The following is a 23,376-nucleotide window of genomic DNA, read 5'->3' as shown; positions in this document are numbered from 1 at the left end:
TGTGTGTGTGTGTGTGTGTGTGTGTGTGTGTGTGTGTGTGGTGTGTGTGTGTGTGTGTGTGTGTGTGTGTGTGTGTGTGTGTGTGTGTGTGTGTGTGAGTGTCATCTCAAGGTGTGTGTTATTGCGTATCAGGTTTGCAGACACTGAGGTGAGACGTGTTGCTGTGGGGTGGATAGAAGTGAGCACAGATGATGAGCTGGCTGACTACCTGCCTCAGTTAGTACAGGTAATGAATACAGGCACTCTACCTCCCACTGGGATCCACCACTGTACCTCCCACTGGGATTCATCTCTGTACCTCTTACTGGGATTCATCTCTCTACCTCTTACTGGGATTCATCTCTCTACCTCTCACTGGGATTCATCTCTCTACCTCTCACTGGGATTCATCTCTCTACCCTTACTGGGATTCATCCCTCTACCTCTCACTGGGATTCATCTCTCTACCTCTCACTGGGATTCATCCTCTCTCTACCTCTCACTGGGATTCATCCTCCCTCTACCTCTCACTGGGATTCATCCCTCTTCCTCTCACTGGGATTCATCCCTCTACCTCTCACTGGGATTCATCCCTCTACCTCCCACTGGGATTCATCCCTCTACCTCCCACTGGGATTCATCTCTCTACCTCTCACTGGGATTCATCTCTCTCTACCTCTCACTGGGATTCATCTCTCTCTACCTCTCACTGGGATTCATCTCTCTCTACCTCTCACTGGGATTCATCTCTCTCTACCTCTCACTGGGATTCATCTCTCTACCTCTCACTGGGATTCATCTCTCTCTACCTCTCACTGGGATTCATCTCTCTCTACCTCTCACTGGGATTCATCTCTCTACCTCCCACTGGGATTCATCCCTCTACTCTCACATTCATCCCTCTACCTCTCACTGGGATTCATCTCTCTCTACCTCCCACTGGGATTCATCTCTCTCTACCTCCCACTGGGATTCATCTCTCTCTACCTCCCACTGGGATTCATCCCTCTCTACCTCCCACTGGGATTCATCCCTCTCTACCTCTCTGCCCTTGCTGTGATTCATCACTCACTAACTCGCCACTTCTCAAATATAAACTAAACCGTTCATTTCTATGAGGAATGTGGTTATTTATTTTAAATACCAGAATTAAGTAGCATTTTCACCCTGCAGAAACTGTAAATTTAGCTCCACTCAGAGTCACTTAACTCTCAGAGGACCTGTACTTCCATGGCCCATGTTTGGCAGACTGATTCAACAAACGCTTTTCATCTAAAGCTACTTCACGTTGCTGGGATCAACCTCAGAATATTTGCCTTGGAGCAGACCTTGTTCAGTCGGCTTTCTGTCGCTCTTCGCATTTTAAATTCTCATTGTCTTGCTCTGTTTCTCTCTCTGTCTCTATCGGTACGTCTCTCTGTTTAATGTCTCTCTCAATCTCTGTCCCTGTCTCTCTCCCCCGTACAGGCGCTGAAGTTTGAATGTCATCTAAAGAATGCGCTAGTCATGGCATTGCTGTCCAGAGCCCAAGAAACATCAATATCGCACCCACATCTATACTGGTGGGTACTGAGAAGGGCCACATGACACTCGATTTTGAGAAGGAGCAGAATTCAATATGTGGCAGAGTTTGGTAGGCATGGTTAAATGTAATTGTATGCCTTAAAATCTAAATGAACGCCAAACATGTTTCCAATATTACAGTAGCAAAATCCACGTTCAAAAGCCCTTTAAGGCCCAGACTTTGCTGGAGGGAGGCCGTGGTTTAGATCGCCTACTAAAACTAATCCAGCCAGTTAGTCTTTTTAAATATAGACTTGAAATGGATGGAGATTATTTTGCCATCTCAGACCCTGAACGCTGTTCTCAGCCTCTCCTGTCTATGTGGACATCAGTCTCTTACCGTGAAGCCCTGTGTCTGCTGCCCCCTGCAGGCTGCTGAGGGACGCACGGAGGACCAGCCTGGAGCGGCGCTACGAGCAGGTGCTGGGGGCCCTGATGTGTCTTTGTGGGCAGGGCTGAGGGCCGAGCCGACAGGCAGACCCAGCCTGGTCAACCTGCTAGCAGGCGTTGCTGAGAGGGTCCGACAGGCGGGGGGCTTCTGCGCGCCAGGTGAGTGCGGTGTTGTGGGTGTGTGTGTACGTGTGTACCACGGTGCACACCATATGGTACAGCAGTGTTTCCCCCAGAAAATGTCTGAGTCAAGGTGGTCAAGAAGCCTTATGGCATGACCGTTGTTGTAACAGTATTACTGATGCATTATTAAGCTTTATTTTTTACATCTGATAAAAGTATGTTTTCTTTCCCTACGAGAGTTTTCTACTTTGTTAATGCATAATAATTTAAAAATATTTATTAATATATATATTTTTTTAATATACATTGGTAGTCAAGGCGGGGCCCTATTGTTGTTAAGGCGGCCGCCTTAACAACACAGTACTGGGGGAAACACTGGGTACAGCCAAGCTATGCATCATAAAGTCAACAACAGTATGATTGGTTTTGTTCTTTGTATTTAAGCCATTCAATTATTACTACATGGAACAAGGAAAAATATAAATGAACAAATTCCACCGTCTAATAAAAGAGTTCTCAATTTAAAGAAGCAGTGCTACAATAGCTCAAAGTACAGGATCTGTTTACCACACACTGTTAAACCATGGACATAATAAAGGATGGACCACGGACTGGAAAATGGCCGCCCATTCATTCCTATACAAACTGCTCAGTGGCGCAGGGTAACATACAGGAGCGATTTGCCTCCGCGTGATGGGGCCAAGACACGTGGCCTAGTCCGTGACGTACCGGATGCAGAAATATAGAACTGATACCGTAATGCACCGCTTCTTTGTCTTTGGATCTTTTGAATAAATGGATCAATACATGATGAATCACAATGATCGCAAGCAGAGGACCGTGAGAGTTATTGAGCAGCTGATGAACCATTCCAAAAATCTGACACGTTAACGGAGCACTGAACTAGGCCCTCTCGGATGCCATTTGTTTCACTACGACTCCTTTCAGCTGCACACCCCTCTTCCCCAGCGAGATAACGGCTAATAAAACGCTTGAGGTGGCGTTTTGGAAAGAAAAAACTTACATTTTTTTAGGACATGGCATGAAGGTAATTATGAGCCTTTGATTGATATCCAGACATTTTTTGCGGAGACACAATCCTGTTCCCCACTTGTATTGGAGTGGACGGCGATATCTACTTCTGGGCCACATGAAATGACGGACCCCCGTCCACAGCCAGCTTAAACAGCTGCAATACCAGGCTTGGCCTCTGAGCACTGGTGGATTGCGGAAGTATGCGCCTATCCTGTAGCCTGGCTCCGCCCGCCTAAGTACTTCCGCTCAATTTGAATTTCCCTTCAGTACTAGGTCTGGACCTGCTGTATGTAATTTGGTTTTCTGGTGCCGCCACAGCGGCCACCAATCAGCGAACAGAGGGCGTGTCTGAGAACAATGACAATAAAGTCGTACGCCAGTTTGAGTTGTTGTTGTAGGTCGGTAGTTGATTTACAATGTGCAATTTTTCCCTGATAAATTAAATTCGACGAACAAAACCTGCAGCTGTCGTTGACGGACATTTTCGTGCAGACGCGCAAGGTGTTTGGTTTGTGTACAACCTGCGCGTGATTCCCGGCGCATGACATACATCACAACCAAACGTTAGCGATTGGTTATGGCAGATCCAGAGTGGCACTGGGCAGATCCAATCATTTTAAACTTCAACAGACACCCGCCTTCAAGTGAGTTAACGTTTGTCAATTGATTAGGCCCAGACTCTCTGTACAAATTAAATGAAGTGAAGTACGAGAGTCTGGTAGAACCAGGCTACCTATCCTGGGGGCCTTTGTTAAACTATACCTTCAACAGAGGAGATGGTGGCGCCATCTGCTGCAAAAACAGCAGATGACACACAATAGAATCAGGGTGCATTCTGGGAGGTTGTTTATAGTAGGGGTACGGAGGATCAAAGCCCAGCTCTAAGGTTCAATGTTCGATTCTCAATGTCCGCTGCTGAACTGAATGCACCCTCGAGCCTTTGTAAAAAAGGTACCATGTACAATCTACCATAAGGTCTACTTTGGATCTGAGGGGTGGTGGGAGGGTCTGAGGGTGTGAGGGGCGGTGGGAGGGTCTGAGGGTCTGAGGGGGGGTGGGAGGGTCTGAGGGTCTGAGGGGTGGTGGGAGGGTCTGAGGGGTGGTGGGAGGGTCTGAGGGTCTGGTGGGAGGGTCTGACAGGGTCTGGTGTGTGTGTAGGTTGCACTCCAGGAGGGACTGGAGAACGTCCAGACCTTCTTCCAGAGGAACAGCTGTCGTCTGCCCCTCAGCCCCAGCCTTGTGGCCAAGGAGCTCAACATCAAGGTACACACAGAGACACACTCTGGTCTGTACCCAACATGGAGTAAAGATGGAACCCGTTTGATTCAGTGTTTGTGTATGCATGCAGGCCTGCTCCTTCTTCAACTCCAACGCTGTTCCGTTGAAGTTGGCTCTGGTCAACGCAGACCCTCTGGGAGAAGAGATCAATGTCATGTATAAGGTAACGATGACCCCTGACCTCAGACATTCAGGGTGACCCCTTACCTCAGACAGTCAGGATGACCCCTGACCTTACACCGTATTGCTGACCTCAGATAGCGGGAATGAACCCTGATAGTCAGGTTAACCTGTGTGTCAGGTGGGAGAGGACCTGAGGCAGGACATGCTGGCCCTGCAGATGATTCGCATCATGGACCGCATCTGGCTGCAGGAGGGCCTGGACCTGCGCATGGTCAACTTCAAATGCATCTCTACTGGCAAAGACAAAGGTACCGCCCCCCAGACCAACCAGAGACCAGGGCAGTGTTGGGAAAGTTCACTTTCTACGTGAACTAGTTCAAAATTCAGTTCACAATTTTTAAAATGAAGTCGTTCAGTTAAACGTTCATAATTCAAAATTTTAAGTTCTAAGTTCACAGTTCCAAAAAAATGAACTAGTTCATAGTTATATTTTTCAATATGTTGCTGTGAAACTATTATTTTTTTCCGGTATTTTGAACATTGAGCCCACTTCGTGGTTTGTCTAGGATGAAATAGAGTGGTTGAATCAAGCATCGTAGCGAAATACAGTTTCTATCGTGTTTTATTGCACATTTAGCGCATTTTGTAAATCCCATTGATATCTGTTGGAAGACTCAATCGTTGGCCGGAAGAGGAAAGGGGGGGTGGTTCACATTTGGTTGTAGTCTTTTCGCTCGGTTCTAGCCCTACTTTTGAGTCGGAGAACCGAGCGAAAAGACTACAACCAAATGTGAACACCCCCCCTTTCCGTTTCCGACCAACGTGCAATGATTCTAGGAGGTATTCTAGTCCGCTCAGCTATGAGCCAGAGAGCTAACGTTAAGGATTGTACATATTTATAATTCGAAATTCATCCCAGCCTTTATACCAGAGATACTCTACGGTCTATAGCATATAACATTGTTGTCTGATTACAGTTTTCACAATTTAACAGATCTTGTTTTGAAGAATAATCACTGCGCTATACTTTCAACATAAAGTGTACATATTTATAATTTTTAATTCGTCCCAGCCTTTACACCACAGATACTATAGGGTCTATAGCATTTAACCGCGTATTCCGATTAAAGTTTAATGTAACAGTCAGCTGACAACTCCGCAACTGCAAATTAACCACACGGGGATAACCATGGCAACCGGTCAAACAAATGTTCTCATTCTGCGCGAGCATCCGCCGTGTTGATAAACAAATAACCCCCCAATTGAACGAAGTTAAACCGAATGAGCATGCCGTTCACAGACACCAGAATGAACGAGTTCACAGTAACATTCATCAGGCAGTAATACAGTACATCCAGTTCACGTTCGCCGAAAATATGAACGAGTTCAGGCACAACACTGGACCAGGGTTCTGTGGTCTCGTCTAGGGATGTCCCGATCCAGCTTTTTGCACTTCCAATCCGATACCGATATTGTAGCTTTTAGCATCGGCCGATACCGATACCGGCCGATCCAAGCATGTATTAAAGATTAAAGATATTTACTTATTTTTGTTGTACTACTCATGTTGAAAAGGGTTTTACTCTTAAGAACAACTAGCCAACTTAATTAGGTTAGTTTGAATAATCCACAATAGTTGGTATTGAGAAGCTGACCTGTTTATTCAGGGTTAAATAAACACAAAATAGACAAAATAATAAATAGTCAAATTACCACACACACACTGAATTGGCATCAGTGCTCTGTTCTTGAACAACAAGAGTGTAAAACAATATTGTAAAACAATATAAACATTATATATAAAAGCAACACACACAAAACCTGAGTAGAAAATAGTCAAATTAACACACACACAGTGTGCGCTAGGTGTGCTGAACAACGCGGATCGGATTTGGGGGGAAAAGCTGAAAAAAACTGGAATGGATTACCTACATATCGGCGGCCGATCCGATCCAAATATCGGATCGGGACATCCCTAGTTCAGACCCTCCTTTACGGCCGTCCACCCAGTGGTGTTAGGAGTGTAACAGGTGCTGTAAGGACATACAAACTGCTACTGTATGTCAGTAAGGCACCCATTGCAGTGATGCAGAGTACGATTCCTTTTTGCGGATATATGTAATTTAGTTATTTTATCGTCAGCATTCAATTTTACTGAAAAAGTAGGCTACTATTAGCCTTGTATATTATAATATAGACTCATATAATTTACCATAATTAATCCATCATGACCTCAACTGCTGCCGGTTTCTGGAGAGGGAGAGTTCTGTTCTGTCTGATTGTGCACGGTATTCACATCGCATAAAGAGCCTGTTGAAATGGATTTTGGATGGTCATTTATGTAAGCTAAGCATAACACAGTAAATTACAGAAGACTAGTCAGTCCCCCAACCCAAATACAAATTATAAAATTGTCTTTCCAGAAGGCAAGCAATGCTTTGGTATCACAAATGTATCACCCCATTCTCCCAGTGTGTCACGCCTTTATCACCCCGTCCTCCCCATGTATCACTCCTTAAGCCCCCCGTCCTCCCCATGTATCACTCCTTAAGCCCCCCGTCCTCCCCATGTATCACTCCTTTAGCCCCCCGTCCTCCCCATGTATCACTCCTTAAGCCCCCCGTCCTCCCCATGTATCACTCCTTTAGCCCCCCGTCCTCCCCATGTATCACTCCTTTAGCCCCCCGTCCTCCCCATGTATCACTCCTTTAGCCCCCCGTCCTCCCCATGTATCACTCCCGTCCTCCCCATGTATCACTCCTTAAGCCCCCCGTCCTCCCCATTTATCACTCCTTAAGCCCCCCGTCCTCCCCATGTATCACTCCTTAAGCCCCCCGTCCTCCCCATGTATCACTCATTTAGCCCCCCGTCCTCCCCATGTATCACTCCTTTAGCCCCCGTCCTCCCAATGTATCACTCCTTTAGCCCCTGTCCTCCCCATGTATCACTCCTTTAGCCCCCTGTCCTCCCCATGTATCACTCCTTTAGCCCCCCGTCCTCCCCATGTATCACTCCTCTTAGCCCCCCGTCCTCCCCATGTATCACTCCTTTAGCCCCCCGTCCTCCCCATGTATCACTCCTTTAGCACCCCATCCCCCCCAATGTATCCCTCCTTTAGCCCCCGTCCTCCCAATGTATCACTCCTTTAGCCCCCGTCCTCCCCATGTATCACTCCTTTAGCCCCCGTCCTCCAAGTGGATGCCTGGTGTTTGATAAAGTGTACACAGAAGGTGAGGGGATCACATGATGAGAGTGTGTTCTCCCCTCAGGCATGGTGGAGCTGGTGCCGTCCTCAGACACCCTTAGGAAAATCCAGGTGGAGTATGGAGTCACCGGCTCCTTCAAGGACAAGCCCCTGGCTGAGTGGCTCCGCAAGTACAACCCTGCAGAGGACGAGTATGACAAGGTACATGGTACAGCCTGCTGTAGCCTTCCACTGTACTCTAAACCATACTGTAGCCTTCCACTGTCTAAACCATACTGTAGCCTTCCACTGTTTAAGTCAGGGGTCGGCAACCTTTTCAACATGCAGTGCCAGCCTGACATTTTCTCGTTAATCCGTGTGCCTTAAGCAACAATATATTAAAAATTAGCTGAATTATGACACAGTGACCAAAAACATTTCCAGAAGACCTGGAATTGCACTATTTCCATATAGTCCACAATCATGCATTAACATTTTAAGGTTTTTTTGGTTGTTATATTTGCAACATGGGCTTACAAATTATAATTACATATGTCCCATCTTAAAACACCATTTTCAGAAACTCATTCAAAAACATATTTGCACTGTGAGAAATGTAAAAAACGAGAACATATGAGAATGTTGGAACCATCCACATCAATAACTTTAAGACATGTACAGCTTTGCAATACGATGTTAAGGCGTTGCATACAGGCCACCTGCAACAATATTTAAAATATTTTCTTCATTATTACTCACAACATAGGTTTAAAAACTATCAATTGATCCCATTTCAGAGCACTACTTTCTGTAACTACGGTAATTGAAACATATTTGCACTGGGAGGGAATGCCCAAACAGAATAAAGTGCAAAAAAAATCGGTAGTAATGATTATGCAGCCGCATAGTGCTGTGGATTTTATTAATAATATATATATATATATATATTAGAGCTGTCAAGCGATTAAAATATTTAATCGTGATTAATCGCATTAATGTCATAGTTAACTCTAATCAATCGCGATTAATCGCAAATTATTTTTCTATGCTAAATATCCCTTGATTTTTTAGTCCCATAATTCTTCTCATTTTAATTCTCTTATCAACACCGTGAAGTGCATCGGCTTGCCTTGTGCAAATGATTTTTTATTGATAACAACATTGGCATATACACTGATCAAAACAGGACGATACAAAAAAAGAGCCAATAGTGCAATTAAACGACTGCTTTGAACAAATGTCATTTGAACAAAGCAGTCAGGCTACTGCTTCTTTGTTTTGAGCCAAAGAAAAAAAAAAAAAAAATGTACGCAAAAAAAAAAAAAAAAATTCTTTTTTTTTCCTTTGGCTCAAAACAAAGAAGCAGTAGCCTGACTGCTATGTTCAAATGACATTCGGACAAAAAAATCAAGGGATATTTAGCATAGAAAAATGATTTGCGATTAATCGCGATTAATTAGAGTTAACTATGACATTAATGCGATTAATCACGATTAAATATTTTAATCGCTTGACAGCTCTAATATATATATATATATATATATATATATATAATTTTTTTTAAGTGTGCCAATGATTATGCTGCCCCGTGCCAGTGGTGGCACGCGTGCCTAGGGTTGCCGACCCCTGGTCTAAACCATACTGTAGCCTTTCACTGTCTAAAGCATAATGTACTCTTTCACTTTTTACTGTTTCTATCTACTGAACAGGTTGGAAATGAATAGACCCAAGTTTTCCTTGTGTGTTCTTTTATGTCTTCTTGTGCAAAGTGATAGTGCTTCTGTCTATTTTCGTGAAGCTTTGCATGATGTACAAACCCCCTTTTTGTTTTTAAGATAAGTTCCCAAACACGATGCAAGCTGTCATAATATTGGAACTTGCATTGAAACTCTGTCGTAAGAGTCGGATTTTGGTCCAACAGCCCAGAACTTAAGGTGCATTTACGCCAAACGCAGAGCAAACTTTTGGCACGGCCCATTTAAATAAATAATAAGTAATAAATAAAGCTGGTGGACAGAAAACATTTAAAATTGGTTTTGCTTTTGGTGTAAACATGGCTTTAGGACTACTTGGGATATTGAAGCGTCTTTATGAAGCATTTTTCAAATAAAAACTGAGTTAACCGATTTTACCATGTAGAAATGACTATTTTGTCCATTAAGGCGTTTTCACTCAGCTCTGCCTCTGGTACACCTACTGGTAGACCTACTGGCAGCCCTTCTGGTAGACCTACTGGTAGCCCTACTGGTAGACCTCCTGGTAGACCTACCGGTAGACCTGAAGCCCTACTGGTAGACCCGCTGGTAGACCTGGTGGCCCTACTGGTAGACCTGAAGCCCTACTGGTAGACCCGCTGGTAGACCTGGTGGCCCTACTGGTAGACCCGGTAGTCCTACTGGTAGACCCGATAGCCCTACTGGTAGACCCGCTAGACCCACTGGTAGACCTGGTGGCCCTACTGGTAGACCTGAAGCCCTACTGGTAGACCCGGTAGGCCTACTGGTAGACCCGGGAGACTATTGGTAGACTGAGGAGGGTGCATGGTTTTTGCAGCGCCACTAATACATAATTTTTACACGTACACTACACACATGTCCACACATGCATCACATTCTTCTTGTTCAACGTTGTGCAGTTTGGATACAGCGCAGGTGAAACAGTGAACATGTCCTCTTTCCTCCAGGCCTCAGAGGAACTTCATCTACTCGTGTGCTGGCTGCTGCGTGGCCACCTATGTGCTCCGGCATCTGTGGACCGCCACAACGACAACATCATGCTGCGCTCCTCCGGACACATGTTCCACATCGACTTCGGCAAGTTCCTGGGCCACGCCAGATGTTCGGGAGCTTCAAGAGGTGAGGCTCGCTGAGGTCTGACCACAGACCAGGAGGGGGCGCTGGTGCTTTGACCTCATGAGGGGAAATCAAAGCAGAAACATTGATTAAGTTACTGCAAACTACCAAGCTAAGGTCTGAGGCAAGCTGGAAATATATGACTGAATGGGTACATGAACATTAGGGATGGGCAAAATGATTCTTTTCCGGGAACTAGTTCTTTCAGTTCAGTTCACTATAACGATTCGTTTATTTGATTCGTTCGTTTTGATTCGTTCGTACGTCAGATTACATCTTAAAAAAAAAAATATATAAAAAAACTTTTTTTTATAATCTATTATTTTTTTAATTGGTCGTAGGGCCCGGGTAGGACAGTCAAGACCGCAGTACGCCGTTTGGAGATGCTGCTATATAGTATGTCGAACGTCCCCACCAATATTTATACCACTTGCTTACTCTCTATATTTCATTCATGGTTTTACATTTATAATTTTATTTTACTTTACATTTAATTCCTTCATTGTTCAGGACATTACAGAACTTGCATGGTCATAAATAAAAAATACGAACTGCAGTTTAATTTCTTTGTTTGTTCTTAAATTGACGTAGAATGGAGCAAAGACTCCTGGGATTGGGAAATGCGTTTATCCAATAAACAGATGGAGGTCAAGTCTATTTTCGAAAAAATGTAGGGGGATATATGAGTCGAATGGTATGACCCAAGATACGTCAGACAGAGAAAGCGCGCATATTCGACGGTACCGCCTTGTCATTGGTTTACCCAGGTGCCATTCCAACACCATTGCTACCTCTCATTGGCTGAATCTTTTGAGAAAGTTGTAGACTCAATCAATGGAAGTCGCGGGGAGACGGAGCTCTGTTCGTTTGGATATTTTATTTACGTGACCATATGTTTGGTTTATGTTAAAAAAAAAAGAATCAAAGAACCAGTTCTTCTTGTTTTGGGGAACCAGTTCTTGTCGTTCACGTTCGGGATTCGTTCGTTGTAACGAATCAGTCGCGACCGACACATCCCTAATGAACATTAACCCAAGGAGTTGGTCATCTCCCTGGTGAATCACTGGACTAGCTGAGCATGAATGAATCGGGGGTCCTGATGTTTGACCCTCAGAGACCGCGCCCCCTTCGTTCTGACCTCCGACATGGCCTACGTAATCAACGGGGGGGAGCGGCCCACCAGCCGCTTCCAGCTGTTTGTGGACCTCTGCTCTCAGGCCTACAACCTGATCCGCAAGCACTCGGGCCTCTTCCTCAACCTGCTGTCGCTGGTCAGACGCACGCACGCACACACGCACGCATGCACGCACACACAGTATCAGCGTTTGGTAATCTGTATTTGATGGTGCGTGTACAAAGTGGTGAAGACCTGTTCAGGGAGCCTTTGGCTGAACATGGCTTCAGCGTGACGCCAATAAAGCCACATTTGTAGAACGCTAACGTTTTACTGTAGGGCTCTGTTAACCCCCTTATGGATTAAACCTGGGGACAACGGTGTGAGGCCCAGTCAGCGGGCACTGGTTATACTGGGCTGGTTATACTGGGGCTGGGTAGTGCACCGTGCATGGTGTTATGCAGCCTGTTAGGTACACAAAGCAATGGTGTTTCAGGGTCCAGTGGGGTCCTCCACCCGGCCAGCAGTACCTTAGCTCACAACCACTGGTGTACATTCATAGTTTGAATTAATCCTAATGGTGTGTGTGTGCTCAGTCTACCACGTATGAAGCGTACTAAGTGTGTTTCATCTGCACCAGATGACATCCTCGGGTCTCCCAGAGCTGAGTGGCTCTCAGGACCTAAAGTACGTGTTTGATGCTCTGCAGCCCCACACCACCGACGCTGAGGCCACCATCTTCTTCACCAGGTCAGTGAGGCTGTTCTGCTCTCAAAAAGATGTCTTCATTAATATAATTAAATTAAGAAAATACATACATGTAGCACGGTTTTTCTCGGTCTCATGTTGTAGCTTTAGATTCTGTTTAAGCAATTAGCCGATAATAATAATAATAATAATAATAATAATTGATTGAATTTATATAGCGCTTTTCTAGACGCTCAAAGACGCTTTACAGGAAGGAGCAGTCTGTTGAGGCTCGGTCCTGATCGATAGCGGATCCACCATATGAAATCCACAATCCCCAAGATCACCAACATATATAATAATAGATTGATTCTTTACAGCGCTTTTCTTGGTACTCAAAGACGCTTTAAAAAAGGAATACATACAGACAGTACACTAAAACAGAAGACAAATAAAACAACAATACAACAATAGACAACACATTAAGAGAGAGAGAGGGTTTGAAGATGGCGGAGCATGATTTGTCAGATCTTGTATGTGGTCCTGAAGAGATAGGTAGGGGCGGCGATGGCGAAGGCTCTTTCCCCCAGGGTGGGGTACTTGGTCTTGGTGATGGGGGGGGGGGAGAAGGTTGGCATCAGCGGGAGCGTAGGCAGCGAGTGGGGGAGTGGCGTTGGAGGAGATTGGCTAGGTATGAGGGGGGCAAGGTTATTTAGGGCTTTGTAGGTGGTGAGGAGGATCTATGTACCCAAGTTGTGGCTTCACTTTCTAATCACATGCCTGTACAAGATTCAAGGAGATAAGTTGGATTCGAGCCACTATCGAGGACTTTCTATCTCTGCTACATGCTCCAAGATTTTTGTTGCATAATAGTTGAGCGGTTAAGACCAATTAGAGCAATGTCCACCGATGATGTGATTTTTGTTGTGAAAATGTTATCGACAATTACGAGGGGGAACTATTCTGCTGTTTTATCGATCTAAAAGCTGCGTATGACTGTATTGATCGAGGTACGCTCTTCAAAAATACAAGGATTGCGTACCTGAGCAAAAACGCTTGTCATGTTACTGAAATGTACAGTGGAGGAAATAATTACTTGATCCCTCACTGATTTTGGAAGTTTGCCCACTGACAAAGAATTTAACAGTCTATCATTTTAATGCTAGGTTTATTAATACAGTGAGAGACCGAATAACAAAAGAAATCCAGAAAGTCACATGTATAACAATAAGATATATAATTGTTTTGCATTTCATTGAGTGACATAAGTATTTGATCCCCTATCTAAGCATTGCTCAGTGCTTGGTGGTGAAACCACTGAGGGCGTACAGAGGTCAGACATTTCTTGAGGTTGATGACCAAGTTTGCACACATCTCAGTAAAAAAATTGGACCACTCCTCTTTGCAGATCCTCCCCAAAACTTTAGGGTTTCGAGGCTGTCGCTTTGCAACTCGAAGCTTCAGCTCCCTCCACAGATTTTCTATGGGATTAAGGTCTGGAGACTGGCTAGTGCTCTCCATGACCTTAATGTGGTTTTTCTTGAGCCACTCCTTTGTTGCCTTTGCTGTATGTTTTGGATCATTGTAGTGCTGGAAGACCCATCCTCGATCCATTTTTAGTGTCCTGGCTGAGAGAAGGAGGTAGTCAGCCAGGATCTTACGGTACACGGCCCCATCCATCTTTCCCTTGATGCTGTGAAGTCGACCTTTCCCCTTAGCAGAGAAACACCTCCAAAGCAAAATGCTTCCACCTCCGTGCTTGACCTCTGGGATGGTGTTCTTGGGGTCATAGTCCAAATTCCTCTTCCTCCAAACACAGCGCGTCAAATTGATACCCAAGAGCTTGATTTTGGTTTCATCTGACCATATCACCTTCAGCCAAGCATTCTCAGATTCATCCAGGTGTTCATTGGGAAACCTCAGACCGGCCTGTACATGTGCCTTCTTGAGCAGCCTTAATCCATTAAGGCATAGTGTGTTACCAATAATTTTGTAGTAACCTTGTAGGAACCAGGAAGTGTTATTGACGGTTCCGCTCTCAGGTTCCTCTGAACTGTTCCCCTCTCTGGTTCCTCTGAACTGTTCCCCTCTCATGCTCTGCTCTTCTTTCATCAAGTTTCATATAACTTCCTCTCTTCTTCACTTTTATATTATTTTCCAATCCAATCTACTTCAGGTCCTGAGGTGGAAATCATCATTGGTATCGATTAGGTTTGGTTAGGTTTTAATAATAATAAAGGTGTAAAAGATCCTGTTCATGTGTTTGTTTGCTCGAACTTTTTTAACAAATTGATTATCGAATGTCAAGTTCAACTCGTCAGAGCATGGCTTTAATACCTGTGTCAGGGGTTGGATTACTACTGGGGCTCCCATGCTGTATGTATAATGCCCTCTCTGTCTCCCTCTGTCTCTCTGTCTCCCTGTCTGTCTCCCTCTGTCTCTCTGTCTCCCTGTCTGTCTCTCTGTCTCCCTGTCTGTCTCCATCTGTCTCTGTCTCCCTGTCTGTCTCCCTCTGTCTCTCTGTCTCCCCCTGTCCGTCTCCCTCTGTCTCTCTGTCCCTCTGTCTCCCTGTCTGTCTCTCTGTCTCCCTCTGTCTCTCTGTCTGTCTCTCTGTCTCCCTGTCTGTCTCCCTCTGTCTCTCTGTCTCTCTGTCTCCCTGTCCGTCTCTCTGTCTCCCTGTCTGTCTCCCTGTCTGTCTCCCTCTGTCTCTCTGTCTCCCTGTCTGTCTCTCTGTCTCCCTGTCTGTCTCTCTGTCTCCCTGTCCCTCTCTCTCTCTCCTCCAGGCTGATTGAGTCCAGTCTTGGCAGCATGGCCACCAAGTTTAACTTCTTCATCCATAATCTGGCCCAGCTGCGTTTCTCTGGTCTGCCTGCTAGTGACGAGCCCATCCTGAGCTTCTCCCCGCGGACCTACAGCCTGAAGCAGGACGGGCGGGTGATGCAGGCCTCCATCTTCTCCTTCCAGAAGAGATACAGCCCTGACAAACACTATGTGAGTCAGGCTGGTTATTGGGACTACCTTCCCCATGACCTCTGGTCTGGAGAGAAATGGTGTGATCTCAGTGAGATCCCACCAATCCGGTCTGCTCTTGAAATCGAAGAAAGAGCTAATTGGATAATATTTAGTGACTGTACATGATCAATATTAAACTAAATCAATGTTGGACTCAGGTATTTAGATGATCAATATTCCAATCAAATCACACGACTGCATGCTGTTCTCTGTACAAATTGACTCAGTACTCACCTATGGACCGTCGGTCAATCCCCACTTAGTAATAATAACACCTATGGACCGTCGGTCAACCCCCACTTAGTAATAATAACACCTATGGACCGTCGGCCAACCCCCACTTAGTAATAATAACACCTATGGACCGTCGGCCAACCCCCACTTAGTAATAATAACACCTATGGACAGTCAGTCAACCCCCACTTAGTAATAATAACACCTATGGACCGTCAGTCAACACCCACTTAGTAATAATAACACCTATGGACCGTCAGTCTTAAGATGCGTTCACACCAACAAAAAAAGAAGTCAAAGTCAATGAAAAGACTTGTTTTGAGGCGTGAATTGATGAATGGCGCAGAGCGAACAACCTGGTTCCCGTGGATTTCGCGTGTTTCTACTCAAGCAAACACTTTGGTCAAGGTGAGATATTTGAACACGTGATGCTTTGTGGTGACGCCAACCAGCGCTCACTCCCTGATGAGTAAACACCACAAGGAGGAGAAAGGGATTGTTGCCGTTTGTGGACTCCCGGAGCGCTATATCTCTATAATATATAATAATTATCTATATAATATATAGTATCACGGCCAAAAGCTGTGCGTCTCCTGATGATATTATGAACCCCAAACGACTGCGTTGGGCTCTCGTCTCTGGTACTGCCCAACAAGTGAAGGCTCGTAGTGGTGGTTATTGCGGCCATGGTTGAGAAGGTCATACTTGTGCAAATCCTTCAACCAGGTTCTTCGCCCAAGTCAAATTTGCGTGACCAATGGAGTTTTCTCCTGGTTGTGTTCTGTCTCCTCAGACCTATGTGGTGAGGCTCCTGAGGGAGGGGCAGAACGAGCCCCAGTTTGTTTTCCGCACCTTCGACGAGTTCCAGGAGCTGCACAGCAAGCTCAGCATCCTGTTCCCCCTCTGGAAGCTGCCCAGGTAATCATCACAGGAAAAGGGAAACCTTAAGGACCCAAAGATGCTGTCTGTCTGCCTCCACTCTGTGGTGGTAACCTCCCAGTGCTGCCTGTCTGCCTCCACTCTGTGGTGGTAACCTCCCAGTGCTGTCTGTCTGCCTCCACTCTGTGGTGGTAACCTCCCAGTGCTGTCTGTCTGTCTCCACTCTGTGGTGGTAACCTCCCAGTGCTGGCTGTCTGTCTCCACTCTGTGGTGGTAACCTCCCAGTCTGTCGTGGTAACGTCCCAGTGTTGTCTCTCTGTAGCTTCCCTAACAAAATGGTTCTGGGCCGCACGCACATCAAGGAGGTGGCGTCCAAGAGGAAACTGGAGCTCAACAACTACGTCCACAACCTGCTGAGGAGCTCCACAGAGGTCACCCAGGTGAGATGGGGTCAGGCTCCTCCCCTGTTATATGGGTGGTAAGAGAAACTTAACAGGTTGTTAGCTGTTAGCTAGCATGGCAATGCTACGGAGCGAAGCTGAGAAAGTATATACATTTCAAATGTATGAGAAGTTCTACAGAAGGTCATCATGGCCGAATAACCTATTGAGGCACCACCCCACCCAGCAGTGACTGACCGTGTGTCTACAGAGGATCACATCTTTCTGCTATAACAGCAGGCCTGTCGCACCACTTATTCCAGTTACTCATATGCGCATGTGCCAAGCAGCCTGCAGCTCACACACACACACAGCACGCGCGAACGCATACATACGCCGCAAGCACGTACAAACACATAGCACATACTCACCACATACACACACCACACACACACACATACGCACAAACATACATGGAATCACATACACACACACACACCAAGACAAAGGCAGTGACGCATACACGGAAGCACACACACACACACACACGCTCGCACACACACGCATGCACACACACCGTACGTCAAGACAAAGGCAGCGACACACTCGCCGGGCTAAGACCTTACGTTTTTAAACATAACTGCTCCGCCATCGACACTCACCCGGGTAAGAACACACACATCGCAGCGACACTCACCCAGGCAAGACGTTGTGTTTCTAAACATAACGGCTCCGATGTCGACAAACTCTTCCAGGTAAGACGTTCTGTCTATAGACTCTAGAAATTGCGATAAAATAAGGGAAGAGACAATTTCTCACCTCGACATGCAACAGCGGGTTGTTCATTTTGTCATATTAAAACAGTTAAATTCGAACATCGCACTGACCGGCATATCAACACAGAAGTCACGTTATTCTTAAAGAGACAGCGTCCCTATAACACAGAACGAAAACTTGTCAATGAAACAGTATCGTGAATAAGTCCACTACAAGACTACACTTTGTTGCTCAAACTTAATATTACCCTCCTCCTTGAGCCTCCCCAAATGTCTTGCGATATTGATACCCCCCCCCCCCCCCCCCCCTGTGGACTGTTTTAGTTTTACTTTTCTTATGTTTTGTGTGTATGCTATGTGTGACTGTAGGCTACTGCTGCCTGTCTTGGCCAGGAAGAGATGTTTAATCTCGATGATGATTATTATTTTCAACTAACCAATAGTAGTTGCCTTGCATTTTAAAATGTCAATGCACTTTTCAGCCCTGAATAACAGTAAAATCTATTTAATAATTGATTTGAATGCATAGTATACTACACTTTCCGTTGAACTATTACCCCTGTTACCATAAATTGACTTGAATTTATAATGTAATCAAATGCTCACACACTTGCTGCTTTCAGACACACGTGGAAGTCCTGCCGTACGTGCGAACAGCATATCCTGACATTTGCTTATATGTGAATGAGGAGTAGAAAATCACACTTTTCTCACACTTCAGTGGGCGTGTTGTTGACGCTTCTGTATGTCATTGAGTGGCCCCCTAAATGATAATCAGCCTGTTGGCTTTTGTTCGCTGAATGGTTAAAAAATATTTAAATGTTCACACTGCTTTTAAGAGTCATTTGTGGTGAACGAATGTTATACGTTGTAAAATTATAGGCAACATTTTATTATATTATGCGCTCAGAAATTTGTTACATAATCGACTTGGGTTTCGACATTATTGCTACAGGTTTAATTACAACTAGAGGTTGAGTGCGCGCGACGCATGTGTGAAAACTAGTATGTTTAATAGCATGATCCAACAGTCGATCGCTGGGAGGATCGGTTGTAAGAACAAAGATTCAGCTGGAGTTTTTCCACGTGACTACGGAGGTTTTTGGGCCAGAAACCAGAGACTAACTCCACTTCAAGAGGGAATTCTTCAAAACGCAGCCTTACTGCGTCATGTGGATGGACAAAACCCCAGCTTCTGACGACACGGTGCAGTAGAAAGCCGTTGTCACAGGCTGATGGTTTTCTTCAGTTCTTTTACATATTTGATCAGAAAGTTAAACCACCCCTTACTGGCCTGGCATGCTTACTACACCCTTCTTACTACACCTTTCTTACTACACCCTTCTTTCTACACCCACGGAACCTCTCCAGAACCTGGAGAGGTTCCGTGGCGTCTGATTGGCTCCCCCTCTTGCAAGCAGCCCAGATCCCACAAATGTTTTTCTTATGGTCCCTTGATATCTCTCGACAGTGTGACCTCATCTACACCTTCTACCACCCGGTCGCCCGTGACGACAAGACAGAAGGTGTGGAGGCCACGCCCAAAGCTCCAGGTATGTCTTACCTGATGGAATCATGTGGGGGCCTTTAATGTACCTTATAATTCCTATCTTCATCAGAACACAGGCATATCATGATGCTAATCATGGGGGCTTAAATGAATGAGCAACATCAGTCTGGGTCATGCTGTTTTGATCTGACTAGTTTACAAAGGTTATTTTGAAATGATGCAGTCGATTAGTTTAGTTGATTCATTTGCACAATGAAAGGAAACAATGAAAGAACAGATAAAAAAGAATTAAGAATTGAAAAGAAGCTCCAGATGTGAGCCAGCTGGGCTGGTCAGACTAGAGGAGAGGCTGGAGTCTGGAGGCTCTAACATTGTCTCTCCGGTTCCAGAGCCCCCCCTCAGCCCCACAGGTGGCCGGGTGGAAGGAGAGGTGAAGGTCTCTGTGTCGTACAGGAACAGCAACCTCTTCATCATGGTCATGCACATCAGAGACCTGGTACGTGCACTGCCCACCTCCTTCTGTCCAACGGCTCGTCTTTACTGGTGGTTTTCTCTACAAGTTCTCGTATTGTCTTGTGTATGAAGATGAGCAGTAGCAATCTATCCATACTTCTACTACCAGTGATGTTGTGTCTTCAGGTTTCTGAGGACGGGACAGATCCAAACCCCTATGTGAAGACCTACCTGCTCCCTGACCCTCACAAGACATCCAAACGCAAGACCAAGATAACAAGGAAGACGAGGAATCCAACCTTTAATGAGATGGTACACACAACACTGAGCAGTTTGATACTTAGTGCATGGCATAAGTCTGGGGCCTTCATGGAGTGGGTTCTTCTCCCCACAGCCTGTGATCCTTCATGTAGTTGGTTCTTCTCTCCACAGCTGGTCTACAGCGGCTACAGTAAGGAGACCCTGGGCCTTCGGGAGCTTCAGCTCAGTGTGCTGAGCGCCGAGTCGCTGCGGGAGAACTTCTTCCTGGGTGGCATCACGCTCCGACTCAAAGAATTTGACCTTAGCAAAGAGACGGTCAAGTGGCACAAGCTCACCGCTGTCCCCTACTTCTAGACCCCTACTTCTAGACCCCTACTTCTAGACTCCTCTCCCAACCCCTACTTCTAGACTCCTCTCCCGACCCCTCCTTCTAGACCCCTCTCCTGTGCCATACTTTTAGATCCCCTCACATGTTACTTCCTGGGGACGGTGTGCACGCATCTGTCTTCAAAAATCCCAAGCTCCTACAGACGGCCCTCAGAGAGGGACAGCTCCTACAGACGGGCCTCAGAGGGACAGCTCCTACAGACGGCCCTCAGAGAGGGACAGCTCCTACAGACGGGCCTCAGAGGGACAGCTCCTACAGACGGGCCTCAGAGGGACAGCTCCTACAGACGGGACTCAGAGGGACAGCTCCTACAGACGGGCCTCAGAGGGACAGCTCCTACAGACGGGCCTCAGAGGGACAGCTCCCAACCATCACTCCTTTGTTTCACTCCATCTTTTATTGTGCCTCCCCTTTCCTCCCCCTTTTATCAGACTTATCGAAAAAGTTTGTGACGAACAATCTCTCTCACCGTGTTGCTCTTTTCTAAACGATAACAGAGCTGTAATGTTTGTACATTTTGACATTAGAGGACCAAACTGCTTCCTTCAGAAGAGTATATATAGATTGAGACATTTATTTTCCAGACCTTTGTAATCGAGAGGATTCTTTTATCTACATAGACAAAACGTGACCGGCATCCAGGTTTTGCAGGAGTGACGTCTCGGAACATTATTCCCACAAGACGAGACTGTACGTGGCCTTATTAATGCCTGGAATGTGCTGAATTGATTATTAAGGCTGGAAAATGAACAACTGTGCCTACAAAGATATGTTTTAACACTCAGAGATCCACTTGACTAAAGAGTCCAGTAGAATATCTTAGTGAAGCCTTCAGCTACTAAAGCCTTGGGTGTTTCTCCATGAGGGCTTCAGATCTAGGATCTGCAATATGAATGGAGCCGGGATGAAGGGCCATCCCGGGACCCCTGGGGGGTGGGAGGGTCCACCGTTTAGCCCGGGCCCACCACTGGTTCCTCAGTAACAGCTGAATAACATTTAGTTGACCGGTGATTTATCAGTGTTGGGCAACTTAGTTCAACTCTGTAGAAATCTTAAGTTAAACAAAAGGGAACAACTGCAATGGAGGTTGGTTGGCTATCCTCGTCCTCTCCTGCAGCTAACGATAACTATGAGATGTTTAATAAATAAAGTTAATTATCTGGAGGGAAAACCTTTTCTTATAAATAGAATATCTAAAAATACAGTTATGATTTAAGACACTTTGCTCACAGTATGAATAATGGTGATACACTATTAGAGACTGTATAAAAGGAGTGTCTTAACATGGCCTGTTATTTATTCTTCATTGGTGATCTTTAACCTTATGATTGTGTACTTTAATTCATCTACCCTAAAGAAAATTAAATGTTTTTGGAACAAGATGTGTGTGGCTTCTTTGTGTATTTTGAGCCGATCTTAAAGCCCTCCTGTTTGGCTGTAGCCCACCTGTCTCTCTGCAGCCTACCTGTCTCTTCAGCCTACCGGTCTTTCTGTAGGGAACCTGTATGTCTGAAGCCAACATGTCTGTCTGCAGCCTACCTGTCTGCATCGTTGAGCAGGATGCTTCAGCCTTTCCTGCTCAATAACGTGTATCTATAAATCTCATTTTCTTTTGATAGATCTGCTAAAATTATCAACTAACTGAGATATGTTGATCATAGCACATGATGATATAGAAGTCAACCTTTTTTGGATAAACAAGCTACTTGATTTAACTTCATATTTGCTGCTCTACTCAAGAGAAGAGAGTAGAGAAGGTTTATGTTGAATAACTAAAGTCATAATCAATAGAGCTGTTTTAGTATACAGAAGAAGTCAAGTTTAGTTGTAAAGCCCTTGATTACATTATCAAAGGGCTTTACTTTGATCTTACTTTATAACACCCCCCTTACCCTAGCCCCACAAATGGCAACAAGAAAACAGTGGGGGATCTCTCCTTCCATATTTAGAAAAGAAACAAAGAAAAGAGAATCTTCCATAGTGATGGGTTGGCTGCTGAGGAGGCCGGTAGCGGTCCCAGCCAGCAACCCTTAAACCAGTGGTTCTCAACCTTTTTTGAGCAAACGCCCCCCTGACCTTACCCTGATCCTCTGGCACGGGCACCGCGGCCCGGGCAACGCGGACTCCACGAAAACAGATCGCACCCAGAGGCCTAATAAGGCCTATATATTTTGTATTTGAAATGCAACGGTATTTTCGTGGAGACTACGCTCAGAGCATGTGAACAAGAGGAAGGAGGAAAACGGGCTATGAAACATAATTATATATTTATCTTGCTATCGGTCTTGTTTGATTGTGTTGCGTTGGTTATTGAACTGTTGACCCGCAAACTTGGGTTATGTTTATCAGCGTTACTATAGAGGTCATGACGATAGCTGATGTAACGGGAGTCCGGGCATGTGCAGGACCGAACCGCGCTGTATTATCACTGTTCCACTGCGCATAGACAGTAAAAAGTAGCTGAGACGGTAGAGGGGTTAGAAACCAATAAATGAAAATCGGCCATGTATTTCAGGTAGCCTATTTCTTCACCCAAAAAAAAGAAAAAAAGAAGAAAAAGTTTTAAATCCCCCCCTAAAAATGTTATCACGTTCCCAGCGCCCCCCTAGGTTGTGCGAACGCCCCCCAGGGGGCGGTACCGCCCCCGTTGAGAAACCATGCCTTAAACAGACAGCATTAGGGCTACATGGTGGAGGGTGGACGAGGAACGCGTAGTAGACCTCTCACCTCGCACCTGCTGCAGAGGTAGCTACTGCTGTCTCATAGGCTTGCTGTAATGAAAGCTGTACATCCGTTCAGGATTTATAGATTAATAGTACCACCTTAAATCTCACCTGGCGTTTGATGGTAGCCTTTTGAAGAAGAGGTTTATGTGGTTGAATTGACTTTCTAATAAAATATGGTTATTGAGTAAAGTACTGTCTGCCATTATTACACAGCAATTATCAATTATAAAACCCCTAACCATAAAACATGTTTGCATTTTTTTTGTTTTTTATTTAAACTAGGCTTACTTGAGGATAGTCAAGTTGAAATATAAACTACACATCATTACTAACAAAGTAGGTTTGTAATATGGTGTTAAGAGAAGGGTGATGTCCATTTGCAAATTGCTACATAATGGAAACATCTACCGAGGGTCAAATAATTATCAA

General features: G+C 45.3%; 1 protein-coding gene across 1 annotated transcript in view; it reads left to right on the top strand.

The window, feature by feature from the left end:
- pik3c2a (phosphatidylinositol-4-phosphate 3-kinase, catalytic subunit type 2 alpha) overlaps positions 1-21,603 on the top strand; it is a 72,791-nt gene extending 51,188 nt beyond the window's left edge. The window contains 21 exon segments of the mRNA XM_030366179.1: positions 133-226; positions 1,447-1,541; positions 1,914-1,993; positions 1,996-2,078; positions 2,080-2,091; positions 4,249-4,353; positions 4,439-4,531; positions 4,670-4,799; positions 7,761-7,897; positions 10,366-10,416; positions 10,419-10,503; positions 10,506-10,530; positions 11,642-11,798; positions 12,282-12,391; positions 15,112-15,319; positions 16,368-16,492; positions 16,776-16,893; positions 19,081-19,162; positions 19,509-19,615; positions 19,759-19,884; positions 20,005-21,603. Of these exon segments, the coding sequence (XP_030222039.1) occupies positions 133-226; positions 1,447-1,541; positions 1,914-1,993; positions 1,996-2,078; positions 2,080-2,091; positions 4,249-4,353; positions 4,439-4,531; positions 4,670-4,799; positions 7,761-7,897; positions 10,366-10,416; positions 10,419-10,503; positions 10,506-10,530; positions 11,642-11,798; positions 12,282-12,391; positions 15,112-15,319; positions 16,368-16,492; positions 16,776-16,893; positions 19,081-19,162; positions 19,509-19,615; positions 19,759-19,884; positions 20,005-20,187 (2,206 nt within the window). The 3' untranslated portion in view covers positions 20,188-21,603.
- The last annotated feature ends 1,773 nt before the right edge of the window (positions 21,604-23,376 follow it).

The sequence above is a fragment of the Gadus morhua genome, chromosome 9 (genome assembly GCF_902167405.1).
Source record: "Gadus morhua chromosome 9, gadMor3.0, whole genome shotgun sequence".
NCBI lineage: Eukaryota > Metazoa > Chordata > Actinopteri > Gadiformes > Gadidae > Gadus > Gadus morhua.
Note: the sequence above shows the minus strand (reverse complement) of the source record. Positions and strands in the feature narration are given on the sequence as shown.